The sequence below is a fragment of the Triturus cristatus genome, chromosome 8 (genome assembly GCF_964204655.1).
Source record: "Triturus cristatus chromosome 8, aTriCri1.1, whole genome shotgun sequence".
NCBI lineage: Eukaryota > Metazoa > Chordata > Amphibia > Caudata > Salamandridae > Triturus > Triturus cristatus.
In genome coordinates, this window is record NC_140591.1 from 1,547,684,301 (window position 1) to 1,547,702,952 (window position 18,652).

Consider the following 18,652-nt stretch of genomic DNA (forward strand, 5'->3'; position numbering starts at 1 on the left):
ATCACCTTTCCTGTTCCATCTCTCTTGAATGTCTTTACTTTTCCCTCCCTTTGCTTCCCATCTGTCTCAATTTTTAGCAGAAAAAACACTGACCCCCCCACACTGTTTCTCCACCCGCCTTCAATTCTGCTTTATTTTTTGTTGTTGCTCCTTTGTTTTATATGCCCTTGTTGATTCCCATTTCCCATTGCTTCACCCAGTGCTGCTGACCTATTCATTCCTCATTTATGTTTTCTTTTCCCGCCTCTTCTATTCAGCCTTGTCCTACATTACTTCTTCCAGCTAGGGTTGCAGTAGAAAAAGGAAACAGATGTTCTTTCTTTCTTTGCCCCTTTTTTGCAAAGACTTCCATTCCTTCATTCGTACTGATTGAAAAATGTCTTTAAATCTTTTCTACGGGGTACCAATTTGGCTATAGTGTTTACTAAAGACGATGAAGCTAACGTGACTAATATTAATAGATGGCTCCAGATGCTGCATTTGAAGTGCCTTCCCTTTTTCTTGTAGCACATTTCTTTTAAAACTTAATATCAGGTGCTTGTCCTTTTGGAAACCTTCTCAAATTGTTTACAGGGACCCTGCAAAATCTTCCTTCATTCAGAACAGTATCTCGACCCATTACTCCCTTACCTGCTTGTCAATACCTTTCTTAAATTGTCCCATCGGAAATTGTTCACCCTTAAGGTTACAGCCAACTACACCTCTTTGAATAGCCGAGTAATTTGAAAAACATTGGGTGTGTTTTTTCCAAGAATTCTTTTTAAACGATGAAATACAATTTTGATTCAATTTTGTGTAATTGCACAATATAACACTTGTTGCAAAAACTTTCAGCGTAACAAATTTACAATTTTTCATAAAATATTTCAAGGTCATTGATGAATTGCATCATTTAGAACTTTTTCAGCTTTTGTCGTTGACATTTTTCATATGGTGTATACCAAGCGATGTCTAATATATTTATTTCCCAAGTATTTTACATAGATTCCATTGTATCCTCAGGATAATTACAATATAATGATTTCTGAGATATTTTTACAGTCTTCCATTTATTTGAGAACCAGCCAACACATGTTTCACCCCCTATGTGGCTTTCAAGCCTTCTCCTTATTTAAGGCTGTGATAGCAGAAAAAAAGATAATGCCGCAAAAATTATGTATATTATGAAGTTCTATTTAGTGCCCTCACTAATTGTGAAAACTACTGCAAGTGATGCACCTTAGATAAATCCTGTAATACATGAAGGGGATTGCTTGACTGTTTTTAATTTGATTTGGAACATGGTACTCTGATATGGAGTGGTGTTTAACAACAATGTTATCCACATCAGCCAACAGTTTTATACATATGCTTTCTGTATAGCACTTCCGCACTTTAATTCACTCATTTCACTTTCACTGTACCATTGTATTTTTGGAGCCCTTTATTGCAATGCAATGCGTTTGAAAAAGGGGTCATTAGCCTTATTGTTTTTAATGTATTTAATAATTGATTCTTGTTCAAACCAATCTAGTGATGGTCATGCATGGTTGCTGTGGAAGCTCACATGTCCCCATTCGGTCCCTAAAAATGAGCGCCGGTGCATCCCACCGGCCCCAAAAATGAGTGCTGGTGACTCCCTCAGGCAAACACTGGCTCAGATAAAGTTCTGCCATTGCATAGTTGGCTAATATTTCCTAGTCAACTGGAGGTTTTTGGAGAAGAGCAGTAATTGAGGCATGTCGCCAGCAAAAAGGCATAGTGGCCATGGCCAGCAATGGGTTGCAAAGCTAAGTTATGAGGTTGTTGATATAGTCAGAAATTGAGGCTATGACATAAGGTGGATAAGGTTCAAAGGAGAACTAGATTTGGCCAATGTAGGAAGGTTTTTCATCTCATTAGCGGATCTGTGATTAAATTCTGATATGCTTGCCTTCAAAGTATCAAATCCTATAAGTGTTTTGCAGAGTTGGATGTAGCAAAATGTGCCTAAATTTTACAATCTTTATTATTGATGAGAGGATTCTAGTTTGTCACAAAGGGTTAATTGATAGAATATCGATGACAAAAGCATTGATGTTAAAAATATCGGAAAAAAATGTATAATACAAAAATATCGACTCCCATACCTACACAGGTAAGTACAAGAATATTGAATCAAAATTATTGATGGAAAAAAATAGATGTAAAAAATATCGATTTAAATATATATATAAAATAAAATAATATATATTAAATATATTAAATATTGATATTAATTTTAACAAAATAAATTACATGTAATATACATTTTAGCAAAATATAACAAATAAACTCAGTGAAAAAATAAATAACACCCAAACATAATAATGTATCCATATATATATTTACTTTAAAATAATTAATAAACCATCTTTAATTTATTTTAAAACTTTAAAATTATATACATATAATATATATATATATATATATCAATAATGTAAAATATTAAAAAACATTCTACAATAATTTAAAACATTAATACTATATATATATCCATAATGTAAAATATTTAAAAAAAATCTACAATAATTTAAAACATTAAACTATTAAAAAATATTTAAACTTAATTTTACCAATACTATCAGTGCAACAGTAGGGAAAGTGTTGGATAGCAGAATAATTAAATTTACTATTCCAATTCCAGTGAGTGCAACAGTAGGGAAAGTGTTGAATAGTGGAGCGGTAAAAATTACAATTTCCACTACAGTGAAAGCAACAGTAGGGAAAGTGTTGAAAAGCTGAGGGGAAAAAATACTATTCCTGCACCAAAGAATGCAACAGGAGGGAAAGTGATGGATAGCAGAGGGATAAAAATTACTATTTCCACTCGAAACACTGCAACAGTAGGGAAAGTATTGCATAGCGGAGGGGTGAAAATTACTATTTCCACTCCAGTGAGAGCAAAAGCAGTGAAAGTGTTGGCTAGCGGAGGGGAAAAAGTTACTATTCCCACTCCAGGGAATGCAACATTAGGGAAAGTGTTGGATAGCGGAGAAGTAGAAACTACTAATCCCAATCCAATGAGAGCAACAGTAGAGAAAGTGTTGTATATAAGAGGGGAAAAATACTATTCCCACTCCAAAGAATGCAACAGTAGAGAAAGTATTGGATAGCGGAGGGGTAAAAACTTACTACTCCCACTCAAAGAGCGCAACAGTGGGGAAAGTGTTGGATAGCGGACGGCTAAAAATTACTATTCCCACTCCAGTGAGAGCAACAGTAGGGAAAGTGTTGGTTAGCAGAGGGGAAACAATTACTATTCCCACTCCAAAGAGTGCAACATTGGGGAAAGTGTTGAATAGCAGAGGGCGAAAAATTATTATTCCCACTCCAGTGAGTGCAACAGTAGGGAAAGTGTAGGTTAGCGGAGGGGTCAAAATTAATATTCCAACTCCAGTAAGGAAAGTGTTGGATAGCAAAGCGGCAAAAATTACTATTCACACTCAAACAGTTCAAACAAAAATAAAAAACATTACAAATGATAATAAATCATAAAAATAAATAAAAAATATTTAGAAATTGAAAATCAAATACATTAAATATATAAAAATTAAAAAATATTTTAATGTTAATTACATATAAAAAACCTACATATAGGGGCCGATTCCGATCCTGTAAAACCCGGGTACGAATGGTCGTACGGAGCGTATTCTCCATACGACTCGTACCTGGGAAATCCTCCTTACAAACCAGCAAGAACGATTCGTACAGAAATACCATTTCCGTCCGAATCGTACAAAACTATGTGCGGCGAAAAAATACCCACAATTCCGATCTGGGACATCACGTACGTGACGTCTGGACAGAGTCAGGCAGCGTTTTACGGCCCAGCAAGTACAATTCGTACCTACGTCACTCCACACGGCTAATAGTTTACGGGAGCCAAAAACTCCCGGGAAATTGAGGACGACGCGAAGAAGGAACACCGGTACGCGACGGACAGCCATGGACCCCATCCTACGTGTCATCCCGGCCCTCCTAGCCTACGATCCGGTGCACCGAAACCGCCGCGCACGCCGCAGAAGGTCAGAACAACACCCAGGGGCAAAGGGGGGGGGGGGTGAGGGGCAGGAAAAATAACCCCTACCCAATTTTAAAAATCTATATTCTGTACATACATTACCTCCGGGCTCTGGTCACTTCGGGGGGCGTGTCCACCAATCCCTGCGTACTGCCACAACGGAAGTGGACGTCTACGCGTACCCGTCACCACTACAATGGTGGGACAGACCGTACCCACGCTCTGAGGGCGCGGGTACGGTCCGTACCACCATTGTAGTGGTGATGTAGGGGTACGTGTGGTATGGACCGTACCCACGCCCTCAGAGCGTGGGTACGGTCTGTACCACCATTGCAGTGGTGATGTAGGGGTACGCATGGTACGGACCGTACCCACGCCCTCATAGCGTGGGTACGGTCCGTACCACGCATATCCCTACATCACCACTACAATGGTGGTACGGACCGTACCCACCGGTACGGTCCGTACCACGCATACCCCTACACAACCACTACAATGGTGGTACGGACCGTACCCACGGCCTCAGAGCGTGGGTATGGTCCGTACCACCATTGCAGTGGTGATGTAGGGGTACTTGTGGTATGGACCGTACCCAACCAATGAATGCGGAGGTACGGACCGCATCACCCGTACCCCTAGGGCACGAGTACATTTGTGAGACAAGGCGTACACACGCCGCGAATGTTGGTTTAGGGCCTGGTGCAGCATATAACCAGAACATTGGGGGGGGGTGTATGGCCAGGACAGCAGTGTACTGCACCAAGGGTGCGGGTGCAGGTGGGTGGGTGGCTGCCTAGGATTCCCAGCAGTGGACAAAGACATGTGAGGTGTGGGTGCAGAGGACTCCCAGCAGTGGACAGAGACATGTGAGTGGTGGGTGCAGAGGACTCCCAGCAGTGGACAGAGACATGGGGGTGGGTGCAGAGGACTCCCAGCAGTGAACAGAGACATGGGGGTGGGTGCAGAGTACTCCCATCAGTGGACAGAGACATGTGAGGGGTGGGTGCCTATCACTCCCAGCAGTGGACAGAGACATGTGTGGGGTGGGTGCAGAGGACTCCCAGCAGTGGACAGAGACATGGAGGTGGGTGCAGAGGACTCCCAGCAGCAGACAGAGACATGGGGGTGGATGCAGAGGACTCCCAGCAGTGGACAGAGACATGGGGGTGGATGCAGAGGACTCCCAGCAGCGGACAGAGACATGGGGGTGGGTGCAGAGGACTCCCAGCAGTGGACAGAGACATGGGGGTGGATGCAGAGGACTCCCAGCAGTGGACAGAGGCATTTGAGGGGTGGGTGCCTATCACTCCCAGCAGTGGACCGATACATGTGAGGGGTGGGTGCAGAGGACTCCCAGCAGTGGACAGAGACATGGGGGTGGTTGCAGAGGACTCCCAGCAGTGGACAGAGACATGGGGTGGATGCAGAGGACTCCCAGCAGTGGACAGAGACATGGGGGTGGGTGCAGAAAACTCCCAGCAGTGGACAGAGACATGGGGGTGGATGCAGAGGACTCCCAGCAGTGGACAGAGACATGTGAGGGGTGGGTGCCTATCACTCCCAGCAGTGGACAGAGACATGTGAGGGGTGGGTGCAGAGGACTCCCAGCAGTGGACAGAGACATGGAGGTGGGTGCAGAGGACTCCCAGCAGTGGAGAGAGACATGGGGGTGGATGCAGAGGACTCCCAGCAGTGGACAGAGACATGGGGTGGATGCAGAGGACTCCCAGCAGTGGACAGAGACATGTGAGGAGTGGGTGCCTATCACTCCCAGCAGTGGACAGAGACATGTGAGGGGTGGGTGCAGAGGACTCCCATCAGTGAACAGAGACATGTGAGGGGTGGGTGCCTATCACTCCCAGCAGTGGACAGAGACATGTGAGGGGTGGGTGCAGAGGACTCCCAGCAGTGGACAGATACATGGGGTTGGGTGCAGAGGACTCCCAGCAGTGGACAGAGACATGGGGTGGATGCAGAGGACTCCCAGCAGTGGACAGAGACATGGGGGTGGGTGCAGAAAACTCCCAGCAGTGGACAGAGACATGGGGTGGGTGCAGAGGACTCCCAGCAACGGACAGAGACATGTGAGGGATGGGTGCCTATCACTCCCAGCAGTGGACAGAGACATGTGAGGGGTGGGTGCCTATCAATCCCAGCAGTGGACAGAGACATGTGAGGGGTGGGTGCCTATCACTCCCAGCAGTGGACAGAGGCATGTGATGGGTGGGTGCCTATCACTCCCAGCAGTGGACAGAGACATGTGAGGGGTGGGTGCCTATTACTCCCAGCAGTGGACAGAGACATGTGAGGGGTGGGTGTCTATCACTCCCAGCAGTGGACAGAGACATGGGGTGCGACTATGTAGAAAGTGCCATAACAACACATCACTGACAGCAGTGTCCCACTCTCATGAGGATGGATGTCTTTCCCCCACTGCATGACACACCACATGTGGGTGTGAGGACAAATGACACATGCATACCCACCCCTGACGGATGCAGCACAATACACACACACAGATCATGCCACAAGACTGTATAGTCATGTCAATGCCTACTAAACTAAGAGAGCCAAAGGGAACACACACTGTCACGCACATCCCAGGACTGATAGGAATGTACAGGTGTTGGGACAGCCACCAAGATGTTGTCTCTCATGGAAGGAATAGGGTGAAGTTCCCACAGTTACAATGGCCACAATTGTCAGTCAGGTGCCCAAATACCCTGCAGAACAAGTACCATATGTGTGCTAGGCTGGGATTACACACATGCCGAGTGCGGAAAAGGGAGAATTACTTCCTGAAGGCATGGCAACATACTCAATACACAAGTACAGCGACTAGCAAGGATGGCACAGACGATGAAGCCAGAGACATTCCTGAGCAGGCATGGCCATAGCTGAAGGGATCTGTCACCAACAAAGGGAATGTATACAGAGGTCAGCACAAGAATTGTGCAACTCTCTGCAGGGAAGATGTCAGGTGCCACGGAGGAAGGGACACACCTTGTTACAATGTCTCAAAAAACAAATAACACACACAACCAAAGATCCTTTGCAGAGACCTTGTGATGGCAAGCAGATCCCATGGCCCACCTCCTGACCATCAGACTCGAACCTTTGCCCGAAACATAACACTTTACCACAACCCCAACTCCTGGAGCATCAGCACCAACATCAATACCTGAAATGCAATAGTGTGCAAAGTCAAAAGAAAATGCTTTAATCAGCATAAGATAAAAATTGTATTAACAACACTATATACAAAGGCCAATGGCCAGTCCAGAATAGAAGTCCTTGAGGGGACACATGGGCACATGTCTCCCCTAGCTTGCCTGCACATTAGAACCCTCAGGTTCGTCGACTGGGGGGGGGGCATCATGTGGGGAAGGACCAGGCACCGCAGGGACAGGAGGTGGAAGGGTAGGTGTGGTGGGTGCAGGGCTGGATGCCTCTACCACAGGGGGTGGGGCAGCGCCGAAGGTAGAGGTGAGCTCGGGGCTGCACACTTCTGCCAGGTCGTCCAGAGTATCCCCTGCACCGGAAGAAACCACAGGCACAAAGGAGGGGTCAGAGGGATGGGGTGCAGCGCTACTGGGGGAGGGGGTGGACAGGGGAGGGGATCAACTCCCCTAACCGGGGAGCGCCTTGCCCGTTTGCGGGCTGATGAGCCAGTGGGGCTGAGGCCCAGCACAGCCAAGTAGCTCTCCTTGTCTGACTGTGTGGCAGGGGAGCCAAGGGGAGTGTCTTTGGAGGGACTGGGTAGTGAGGCATGCAGACTCAGACTGTGGCTGCGTGTATGACTGTGTGCCCCATACCCAGTGGGTGTGCCTTTATCCCCCTGAGTGTGCGTGCCAGGAGGTGTGTGCTTGCCCTTACGTGTTTGTGTGCTGCCTGTGTCTGGTGGGGTGCGTGCTTGGGAATGTCTGGGTGTGCATGGGACAGGCATGGGAGTGGGAAGTGTGGATGGTGCAGGGGTAAGGGGGGTACGAAGCACTGCAGGAGACTCACTGCTGCCGTCAGTGAAGAGTCCATGGACCTCAGCAGCATCCGTTGGTCAGACATCGCTCCTGACATGCCCTCCATGAACGACACCATCTGTGTCAGCAATCTGGTGTGGCCACGGAGGACATTCAGCATCGATGTCTGGCCAACCTGCAACTGCCGCTGAATGTCCACAGACTCTGCAGTGAGGGCAGCAGGGGGGACAGGGGCAGGGGGTGCGGTGCCTGGCACGAAGGAGACACGGTGGTGCCCTGCACGGACAGAAGGGACCGGAGCAACTGGGAGGGCGGTGATGGGAATGGAGGAGGCGGTGACTGATGTTGTGCTGCTGCCAGGTGTTGTAGCAGCCTCCGCCCCCTCGAGGAGTTCAGACTCAGACCCGTCAGCGTCGTAGTCGGTGTCGCCACCAGACAGGTCCTCCGCCTGACTCCCCTCGCCCTCCGTGCCACTTGCTCCCGCAGACTTGCCAGCAGTGTTGGCACCGGTGCTGGATCCCTCCTTAAGGGCCGTGCAGGTGTCTCCCTCGGTGTCCTCCGATGATGCTGTGGGCAAGGTGAAGATACAGAAAATAATCAGTCACCTGTATACATCTGTCACAGTGCATATCAGGAAAAGTATCATGAGTAACATCTACATTACTCCGCACATATGTAAGCCCTGCACTCCCCAGTTGGTTGACCCACCATGCCACTTGGAAACAAGGAAAATTAGGACACAACAGCAAATGACTTGATATCGAATTATACTGAGAAGCTAGTGTCTGGGAACAGTTGAGCACAGCAATACTATGAAGGCATGCCACCTCTTGTTTACTGTGAACGAAACAGTATTGGTGCACTCAAGGCTAAATAACAGACCACAATGCTGAAGGTGTCCCCACAATCAGAGACCTGTGAGTACTTTGGAAACCCAAACGAAATACATTCTGATCCCTTGGGTATCGCAACGCTTCACACATTCTACATGTTCACAATGTCTGAATGTGCCACTTTGTGAACAGAACACACATGTGCCTGTATAAAAGAAGTCACACAAGGAGGTGCACACAAAACTACATTTACACAGTCATTGTATGAGCTGCCAGCCTTATTCAAACAAGCCACTGTTAGAAAGAAATGGGGTTTCAGTAAGTACATATACATGGCCCCACGGCGGTCTGGATGACTTGACACTCGTAAGTTGGTATCAGCAACAACCAAGGACTTACCCAAATGCCACCACACTGTGGGAACATGGATATGTATTACCTTAATAAAAGTGTTATTCGAACTGTGCCTTTTTTAATATGTGCCAGCGTGTCCCCTGAAAGTGTAAAGGTGGTTTCTTGAGCACTTCCATGGGAGACATCTGTCATGCAGGCACATTATTGTCCTACACAACAAAACATCAAAGTCAAGCATTAAAAACATGAAGACATGTTGACAAGTGTAGCGACTGCCAGGGTACAAGACTTCTTGACTAACAACTTGAATCATGCCACCTGTCACTTGGCCATCCATACCATGATGACACAGTTGCCAACACATCTGACCCACTGTCTGTCATGTGGAGTGGCACACATGTCCAAACACAGGACAATGCATAAGATAATGGGCCTGCAATTGTGTCGGAATAAGGAGCACCTGCACTGAGGAGACACACTCATGGCAAGCAAGAATGTCTACACAGATGTAACCACACAAAGAACAAACTACGTAGCATCTGGACCACACACTGGTGCCAAAAATGGATGAGCAGGAATCATGTATTTTAACTTTTGACACATGCAGCAAAGCACTAAAATTAAACCCTGCACAACATGACTGGGTCACTGCATGTTGAGTGTCTGTCCAGACAATTATCACACACAGGTCAGATCTGGCAAGGAGACATAAGGTTTGGACATGTAGGCCTTGCCTGCACAAACCCCCCATACCTGACACAATGTGATTGAGACAGATCAAGAAGTTACATCTCTTAATCTGGGTTTACTCAAATGTGCATCAAGAAATCCCAAATGTACTCCACATCACCTCGTGAGGCTGCCAACACATATTTGTGACAAACAACCATCAACAGATAGTTGTACATAGACACACAGACACTGCCCAGTGTGAGGATGCACAAGCCAAATGGGGTCACCCTGTCCAGTGGACACATGTAGCACACTTTACATTAATACAAATGAGGCCAGGGAACAATGCCACAGAGGCCAACCTATGCTGAACACACAGTATTGGATGACACACATGAATCAGAGGCAAGGGTGTCTCAGGGGACTGTAGTAGGCACACTGCTCCAAGGTCCTGGAATGATCTGACTGTAACGTGAGCAAACGTCCCGGCACTATGCATATCCCCCACTCATGCACATCATGTCTGAGGCCACAAAATCGGTCCTGCATGCTGCAAGTCTGTTCATTTGAATCCTCACACTCCTATGTTGAGACTCAGCATCAGTGCCAACAAATATGGACCCCCAAATGACTGAACAGGACAGGGCACAGGCAAGGTACCAGCACATGTCACAGACCACCCCCACACATGATGCAGAAAGCAATGTGCACGTGGATTAACTGGCAGCCTAGATGACCATGTGCAATAGTGTTTACACACAGACCAGGGAACACATGTCAAGGATGGGAAGAGAGGAAGAACAGCACCGGTTGACTTGGGGGAAAAGGATATGCACTGCACATATAAACCCTGGCAGTATATCCAGGCGACTGAGCACTTCCAAAAGCTGGTGACACACAACAAACACACATGTACCTACCCCCTTGCTGCTGCTGCTGTTTCTCCTGTAACCGCCCATCCATCTCAGGGAAGACCACCGCCAGGACACGCTTCATCTGGTGGGTCAGGCGTCGGCGCCCGCCGTGGCGGCGTGGAGGTGAGTTCTCCAGCAGGACCCGGGCGATCCTCCGGGCCCAGCACCGGATGTCCTGCCACCGTTTTCTCACTTGTGCTAGGCGCTGACTGCGACCCTCCACCGATCTCACGGCCTTGACGGCCCGCTTACAGATCTCCCCCTTGGTGTAGGCAGTTACCTGTGAGGATGACAAAGTGAGACTACATCACTACACCTGCTCCATGTCAGAGAGACACACATTTGAACATCTTTGAAATGTTGAACAGGGCATAGGATGCTGCCAAGGAATTGCAGCTTAGTCATATGGACATTGGCCTCTGTGGAAGCCCCAATGCACTACATGGCATGTAAAGTACACAGGTGGCATGAGGGGTGCGACACACTCCATGAACATGGCACACACTGTGCATCACAAGAGACACCAGGCTGATGGACTGCACCTGCAAGCAGTTACATGCCCCAGGCCACTGACGCAACCTCAGCAGAGTACACAGACACACACAGATCAATGACATGCCATTGGCAACAGCAGATACAAACCTCACTCTGCACATGTGCCACTTGCCTGTGGGGTGTCACAGGTGTGGGGCTAGCTCAGCAAGTCAGACACACAGCACGGCTTACTTCTCACATCAGATGGGTAGAGCTGTTGCCTCCTCCATGCAGCTGTGGTGCAACACTTCACATAGACACTCACCAACATGACAAGGAACATTCACACACATCAATGTCCAGGGGGCGTACACATCACTTGGACACTCTCACCACAGCTCCACTCAACTCACACACATCTGTGGGAACAGTCACCTGTCACACCAGGGGGACCACTGAATCACCTCAGGACAATAGACAAAAAATGCCACAATGGATTAGCCAGACTGAATGTGTCAAGCACTATGCAGTGAATGTCACAGTAAGCACAATGCAAGTGAGGAGTGCACACATGAACTACATCATGCTCTGCATGGGAGACATGAGCCATTCCCCCCCTTGGGACCCACTCTAAACAACATTGCATGTCTGTCACACCTGGACACAATGCCAGAAGTGACAGTCACAAAAAAGGTGCACAGTCAAAGCTAGTGGAGTCAGCACTCACCTGATCCCCTGGTCTCCCATACAGGCTGGGGTACTGTGGGAGGATGACATCCAGCAATGCCTCATTCTCCTCCTGGGTGAATAGCTGGGCCCTCTCCACAGACCTTGACATGGTGCCAGAGGAAGCACGGACAGCAGCAGTGTTGTTGACAGGAAACTTGCGCAGGCAAGTGCCCTCTCATGTGTTCTGGCTGACTTATATCTGTCTTGCTGAGGGGCATTCATTTGGAGGAGTACATAGTGATTGGTCAGATTCATTTGCATCTTACGTTTACTCCAATCCCTTTCCACATACACCAGTGACAGCATTTGCATCGTTCAAAATTTCAGAATCATGTCAAGTCAACAACCACTTTGAAACATTGTATTTTGTGGCCAACTGACTTTTCCAGGCCACCTGATGGAATATTTGAACAGAAAACTCTGTATCCATGACAACCAGCATGCATTTTGTGCCGAAGACTTGTCCCTTATGTGTCCCATATGTAATTTTTAAATCCACACACAGGTACGGTGCGTTTCACATGTACTCCTATGGCACCAGTTGCACAGTGCCTTTGACACGTACGTGTAGGCACAGGTAGTGCACGTATGGGTACGTGTACTACCATTGCGGACATGTACGTGTAGGCACTGTGAGTACACGTACGTGTCCGCAATGGTAGTACACGTACCCGTACGTTTACTACCAGTGCCTACCCATACGTGTACTCCCAGTGCCTACACGTACGTGTCTGCAATGGTATACACGTACAGGTGCGTGTACTACCATTGCGGACACGTATGTGTAGGCACTGGGAGTACACATACGTGCCCGCAATGGTAGTACATGTACGGGTACGTGTACTACCAGTGCCTACACGTACGTGTAGGCACTGTGAGTACACGTACGGGTAGGCACTGTGAGTACACGTACGGGTACGTGTACTACCATTGCGGACACGTACGTGTAGGCACTGTGAGTACACATACGGGTACGTGTACTACCATTGCGGACCTGTACGTGTAGGCACTGTGAGTACACGTACATGTAGGCACTGGTAGTACACGTACGTGTGTACGGTCTGTACCACGAGTGCTCCTACAGGCACACAACTCAAGTGATACGGACCGTACACACGCCCTCACACGCTTACACTGTTGATAGGATGCCCGCACAAAAGGAATGGAGGTCTCAGACCCACAGAAGGATGTACATCAAGTCATTCTCATTGCTGTCCTATATGTGCAGGGCCTAGGTGTGTCAGGCAGTGATATTGCACATGTCTCCTCATGTATTTGCACAATTGATGTGTGATGACCTGTGTATACATGTCATGTGTGATGGGGCACTATGTGGCACACTTCCCCTTCACACTTTGCACATGTGCGCATGTAGTACAAACGTGTCACGCACAGCATCACTGGTATGGCACAGTCACCACCACCCGCAACTGTCCCCTGATGCCAGGGACAGGGACACTGACAACTTACATTTAACGACCAGCGGGCACCGATGTGACTATGTCATGTGTGTGTCATGTGTTCCCATGAGCTTGCTGTTGGTGTCCCGTCCACTGCATCTGCTCTTCCTGCATCCAACATGTGTCTGTGTCTAGATGGGCATGGCACACATCTACGCACACCGTACCACATGTGGATTTCCACATAATGTGTGTCTGTATGCATCGAACTTGATATTTTGACATGAGGGCATATCTGCGTCGTCTCAATGTCAGTGTTTTCTGTTTTCACGTGTACCCCTTCATCGCAATGTGTGTGATCTGTACATTTGACCTTCCATGTGATCTGTGCATCTAGCTTGCCGTCAGCTGTCTGTATGAGATGACGTCCTTATAATGCTGAAATGTGGATGTATGTCACTCTTGTGATTTCTCTGGCTATTCACTGACACTGGCCCACAGCTCGTTTCAGGGCATGTCATGTACACTTGCCAATCAACGGTGTAGCTGGCTTTTCGTAGGAGTATCACCTGGCTGGCATACGTGTCCTGGATGTATTGCACAGACCAGACTCTGTATTTAGCAGATGTGTATTAGCAGTTGAGCATGTGCTCAGTTCATTGGCATTGATGTTGTTATGTTCTCACTCTTCGTTATTTATTCACAATTTCTGCAGGGCACCGCCTGTCCCCAGACCAATGGCAGACTTGGGTGCCATTAGGGAATGTGACTGCATACGCCGTTACAGATTCACCCAACAGTTGATTGAGGACCTGACAAACAGGCTGGCACCAAACCGCCAACCGCGACACAGTTATCCTACTGCGCTGACCCCAAGATGAAGGTGATGGCAGCCCTACATTTTTTTGCCACAGGTACGTTTCAATTCACCATAGCTGATGTTGGTGGCATGTCCCAGACGATGTTCAGCCATGTCCTGCATGATGTTTTGGCAGCCATGTTGGAGCACCTGGATGAATTCATCCATTTTCCGACTCCTGAGGAGTTGACAGATGTCAAGGGTGATTTATATGCCCTGGGAGGGATGCCCCATGTCATTGGGTCCATTGATGGGACACACGACAGGCACAGGAGGTCGCCCATCGCAACCGTAAACATTACCACTCTATAAATGCCCTTGTGGTGTGTCTTGCCAACATGCTGATTTCCCATGTCTGTGCACGTTTTCCAGGGTCAGCACACGATGCCTACATCATGAGGCGTAGCAGGGTGCCAGAAATGATGCTGCGGCTGCACAACGAACGAGCATGTCTTGTTGGTGGGTATACTCTGTCCTGTGTTTTGCGGTATCTTTGTATCTTACGGCATCTCCTGACCCACTTTTTTACATGATGTTTCCATGTAGGTGATTCTGGCTATCCCAACATGCCATGGCTGATGACACCTCTCCGCAACCCCAGATCAGCTGCAGATCACCGTTACAACGATGCACACGGGCAGACCAGGCGAGTGATTCAGAGGACGTTTGGCCTCCTGAATAGCCGATTCCGGTACCTTCACAAGACAGGTGGGTCCCTCCCATATGCAACGGTGAAGGTCTACAAAATCTTCCTTGTGTGCTGCATGCTGCACAACATGGCAGTGGAGAAGGCAGTGCCACTCATCCTGGAGCAGCATGAGCAGGAACATCCACCCGTGGAGGATGAAGGTCTTGGTCACGAGGCAAGTGAGGAGGAGGAGGAGGAGGAGGATATCCGGAGTCAGCTCATACGCAACTTCTTCTCATAATGGTGAGTCACTGGGTCTGAGTGTGCACACTTGGAGCCTTGTGTGGCATGTGTTGCAATGTGTGTGTCCAGCTGACTGTATGCTAAGTGACTTAGATGTGTGTTCTGATGTGTCACTCGAGTGATGATGTAATTCCAATCATTTTAGCTGTGACCCTAATTTTTATAATCGCATGGTGACAACATTATTCCTGTAGAGTAAATGACCATGTATGCGGATAACAATCATTTAGCTGACTGCTTGTGTGTCTGTCATCCACAGGTTCTTGTGCATGTTGTCTGGTCGTGTCATCATTGGCCTCCTGCTATTCCTCATGAGTATTGCAACATGTGCTGAATCAGCGTTCCATGCACGGACATGTGGAAAAGTCATTTTGGGTGAGGATTGCAGCAAGGCATTTTGGGGTTGTTAGGTGTTTGGAATGTGTGGGTACTGCTCCTGTGCATGTTGGGTTACCATGCATACATGTCGACTCACCATGGGACACACGACATGTAGCATGACTCCCATGAATTGATAGTCTACTTTCGTGACAGTCATCTCTAATGGTTAGTGGATTCTGATGAAGGTATCAATGTGTGTATAACTTCCCTCAGAAACATACGGGATGCTACGGGTGGACATGGTGTGGGACATCCCCATAACAGCCTCAATGGGGAATTGCAGCCTCTCCGTGTGCAGAAGGGGGTGTTTGGCTCATCCCCTTAACTTGTGTGCCAGGCCATTAGGATTTACTACATCTGTGTTGTGAAGGGGGTGTCCAGTGTAGGTCCCACATGTTCAGCCAAATGACCTGTGTGTCTGTTCATATTGATGCTTTTCCCTTAGTGTGAGCCTGACTAATAAAGGGGTTCCTCACCCTCCAAGGTGCCTCATCTCTGTCATTGCAGGTCTCTTGCCACTTTGCATGCAGCATCTCTGGCATAGTTGTCAAAGATTGTGCATATGAGTCTATGTGTAGTTTGGCTACATGCATGCAGGTCTTCATGGGTCAGAATCTCTATTGTGCATGAAGTCCATGGTTGTGTATGTATTTGGGCATGTTGGTCCCCACGACGGGCCGTCAACGCCTGCTGAGGGTGTGTCTCCTGTGCGCAGCTCGGCCTTCTGTTTCCTGATCCTTTGTCAGTCATCTTTGGTGATTGTGCATCCATTTTCTCTGGGTGTGCCATGGGTAACCGGACACTCCTTCCTTTACTTCCGCCTGTTGCATTTGTCCTTTCTGACATCCTTGTCTTTGTGTGCTACTTTTGGCATAGTTTCAAGGACATACCACCTGCTGCTGCGGCCCCTGCAGCAAGGGCCCACAAAGTGGCGGGATTCTGCAACACACATGCCTCAAACATGCTCCTCCCTGCCTACCTCCAGCCATTCATTTGGCTGTCATCACCTTGTCTGTGCCACTGTTGGGTACACGCGGTGCCAAAGGCAGGACAGTCAGCACATGCAACGTGCACATTGCATGACCCTCATGTCCTTGCATGACCCACATCGCACTACAGTCTGAGGTTGTAGCCACCCTCCAAGCAATGTCTATCCGAAACTCAACCGCCTGCTCTCAGCCATACCCTAAGCGCACACATGACACCTTTGCATGCTGAGTGTGCAACTCCAACTGCCTACACAGCGCTGCCTCTCCTTCCAGGCCCTGTCACACCAACCAGATCATGTCCCTCCTGCTCCACACCGGCTCCGTACACCAGCAAGGCCATGGGAGTGGGACTCAGGCCTTCAGCATGTGGTATAGTGGCGTCATCTGGCACATGGCCCAGGGCTCATCTCTCAGCGTGTCAATCTTCAATGTGTCCAGGACCCCCCTCTCCACCATCACATGCGCACACAAGCTCATCATCATGTCGTATGCCATTGACACCCAGGTGCTCCTCACTCTCACCAAAGACGCAGCCATTGCCAGTTCCAACATTCAAGAAGGCATGAGGTCCGTGGATGAATGGCTGAACATCAGCCACCTGAGGCTGAACTTGTACAGGACTGAGGTAAGCATCGGAGGATTGTCCCCTTACAGCTGGCTCAACTCCTTGTGTCCCACCCGCAGGGGCCCTACACAAGCACCCAGTGGCCACACACACAAGATGTTGTGCATCATGGATTTATCACTCACATTTGCCATGCAAATAACCATCATCTGTACCTCATGCTGCAGCACCCTCTGCATGATGCACATGATCCTCTGATAGATCCACTCCAAGGAAAGACAGAACATCCCCCAGGTCCACGACACCAGCCGTGTCAACTACTGCCCCGCCCTCTATGGAGCAAGTACATCCAAACTCACTGGAAAATTTTCCACATCCAGGGTGCATCTGCACAACTCAGCTTCAACATCCGGTACCCCATCAACATCACCGTCCACCTGAGATAGCTGCAAGGGATCACTGTGTGCTGCAGGATGACCTTCACACTCCTCACACACACTCAGGAGGCAGTCAACAACCCCAGAGCCCAAGACCAACCTTGTACGTCTGTCATCCAAGACCCCGTTGGCCCAACTCAATGCATCCAAACTTGGCCTGGCCACCATTCTTCACAGCCACAACACTCCAGCATGAAGGAGATGGTTCTCCCACCTGGCCAAACATACCTGGGACTCACACCCCGGGAACCTCCACATGAGCCATGAACTGTAGGCCTTCATCATCGTCTTCCTGATTGGTGTGTGCGCACAGTACTTCAAGCCCCCCCTCAGCAGCTTGAGGCCATCACGGGTGAGTATTGGGCTCCCTGGCTGTATTGGATGATACATTGTGACCCATGTGTGTCCTGTACCGGACTCAGATCCCAGGGTATGGATGTCTGGAGTTGGTTCCACACTGAGGCATAGTTTGACATTAACACACACGTATGTTGTGGACTAATGGCAAATGACGGCAACATCTCATGACCAAAAAATAGTTTTATTCTAGGTGGGGTGCGTGTTTTGGTAGATGACAAAAGGTGCTCTAACGGGTGCATAGAATCCAAAGTTCACAGGGGGAGATGCTATCCTTGGCATTTGAAGGTATCACAGTCAAGACCACAGTGTTGGTCATCATTGGTCAGACTGTGACCAGCAAGTCCATGTGGCAGAGAATGTCAGTGAATGATGTGCTGCTGTTGCGCATGAAGGCCAGGTGCCAGGCCAGGTGACCTGGGAGATGTGGATGGTCCGCTGCCTCTCACGGTCTTTTCCGTGGATGACCCACCTTCCTCCGGGGACCCTCAGATGCAGGCCTTGACGATGTTTGGGACACTCCGTCTGACGAATCCTCCTCCTCCTCCTCCCTCCCTGTGGCTGGTGCTGGTCTGCGCCTGGTGTCACAGGGAGGGTTGCCCATGTTGTCGGCGATCCGACGGAGTGAATGGCCTATGTCCCTTTGCACCGCCACAAGCTCAGCCAGTCTTGCCTCCATCCGTCCTTGGTGTTGTTGTTGACTGGCATGTTGCTCGGCCTGCTGATTCTTAAAGTCTGTGAGGGTCGCCACTACCTGAC

At 48.7% G+C, this 18,652-nt stretch overlaps 1 protein-coding gene across 1 annotated transcript in view; it reads right to left on the reverse strand.

Moving 5' to 3' along the window:
- LOC146806106 (vomeronasal type-2 receptor 26-like) overlaps positions 1-663 on the reverse strand; it is a 160,324-nt gene extending 159,661 nt beyond the window's left edge. Inside the window, exon 1 of the mRNA XM_085623858.1 lies at positions 631-663. Coding sequence (XP_085479984.1) covers positions 631-663 — 33 coding nt within the window. The remainder of the gene's footprint in view (positions 1-630) is intronic.
- Between the last annotated feature and the right edge of the window lie 17,989 nt (positions 664-18,652).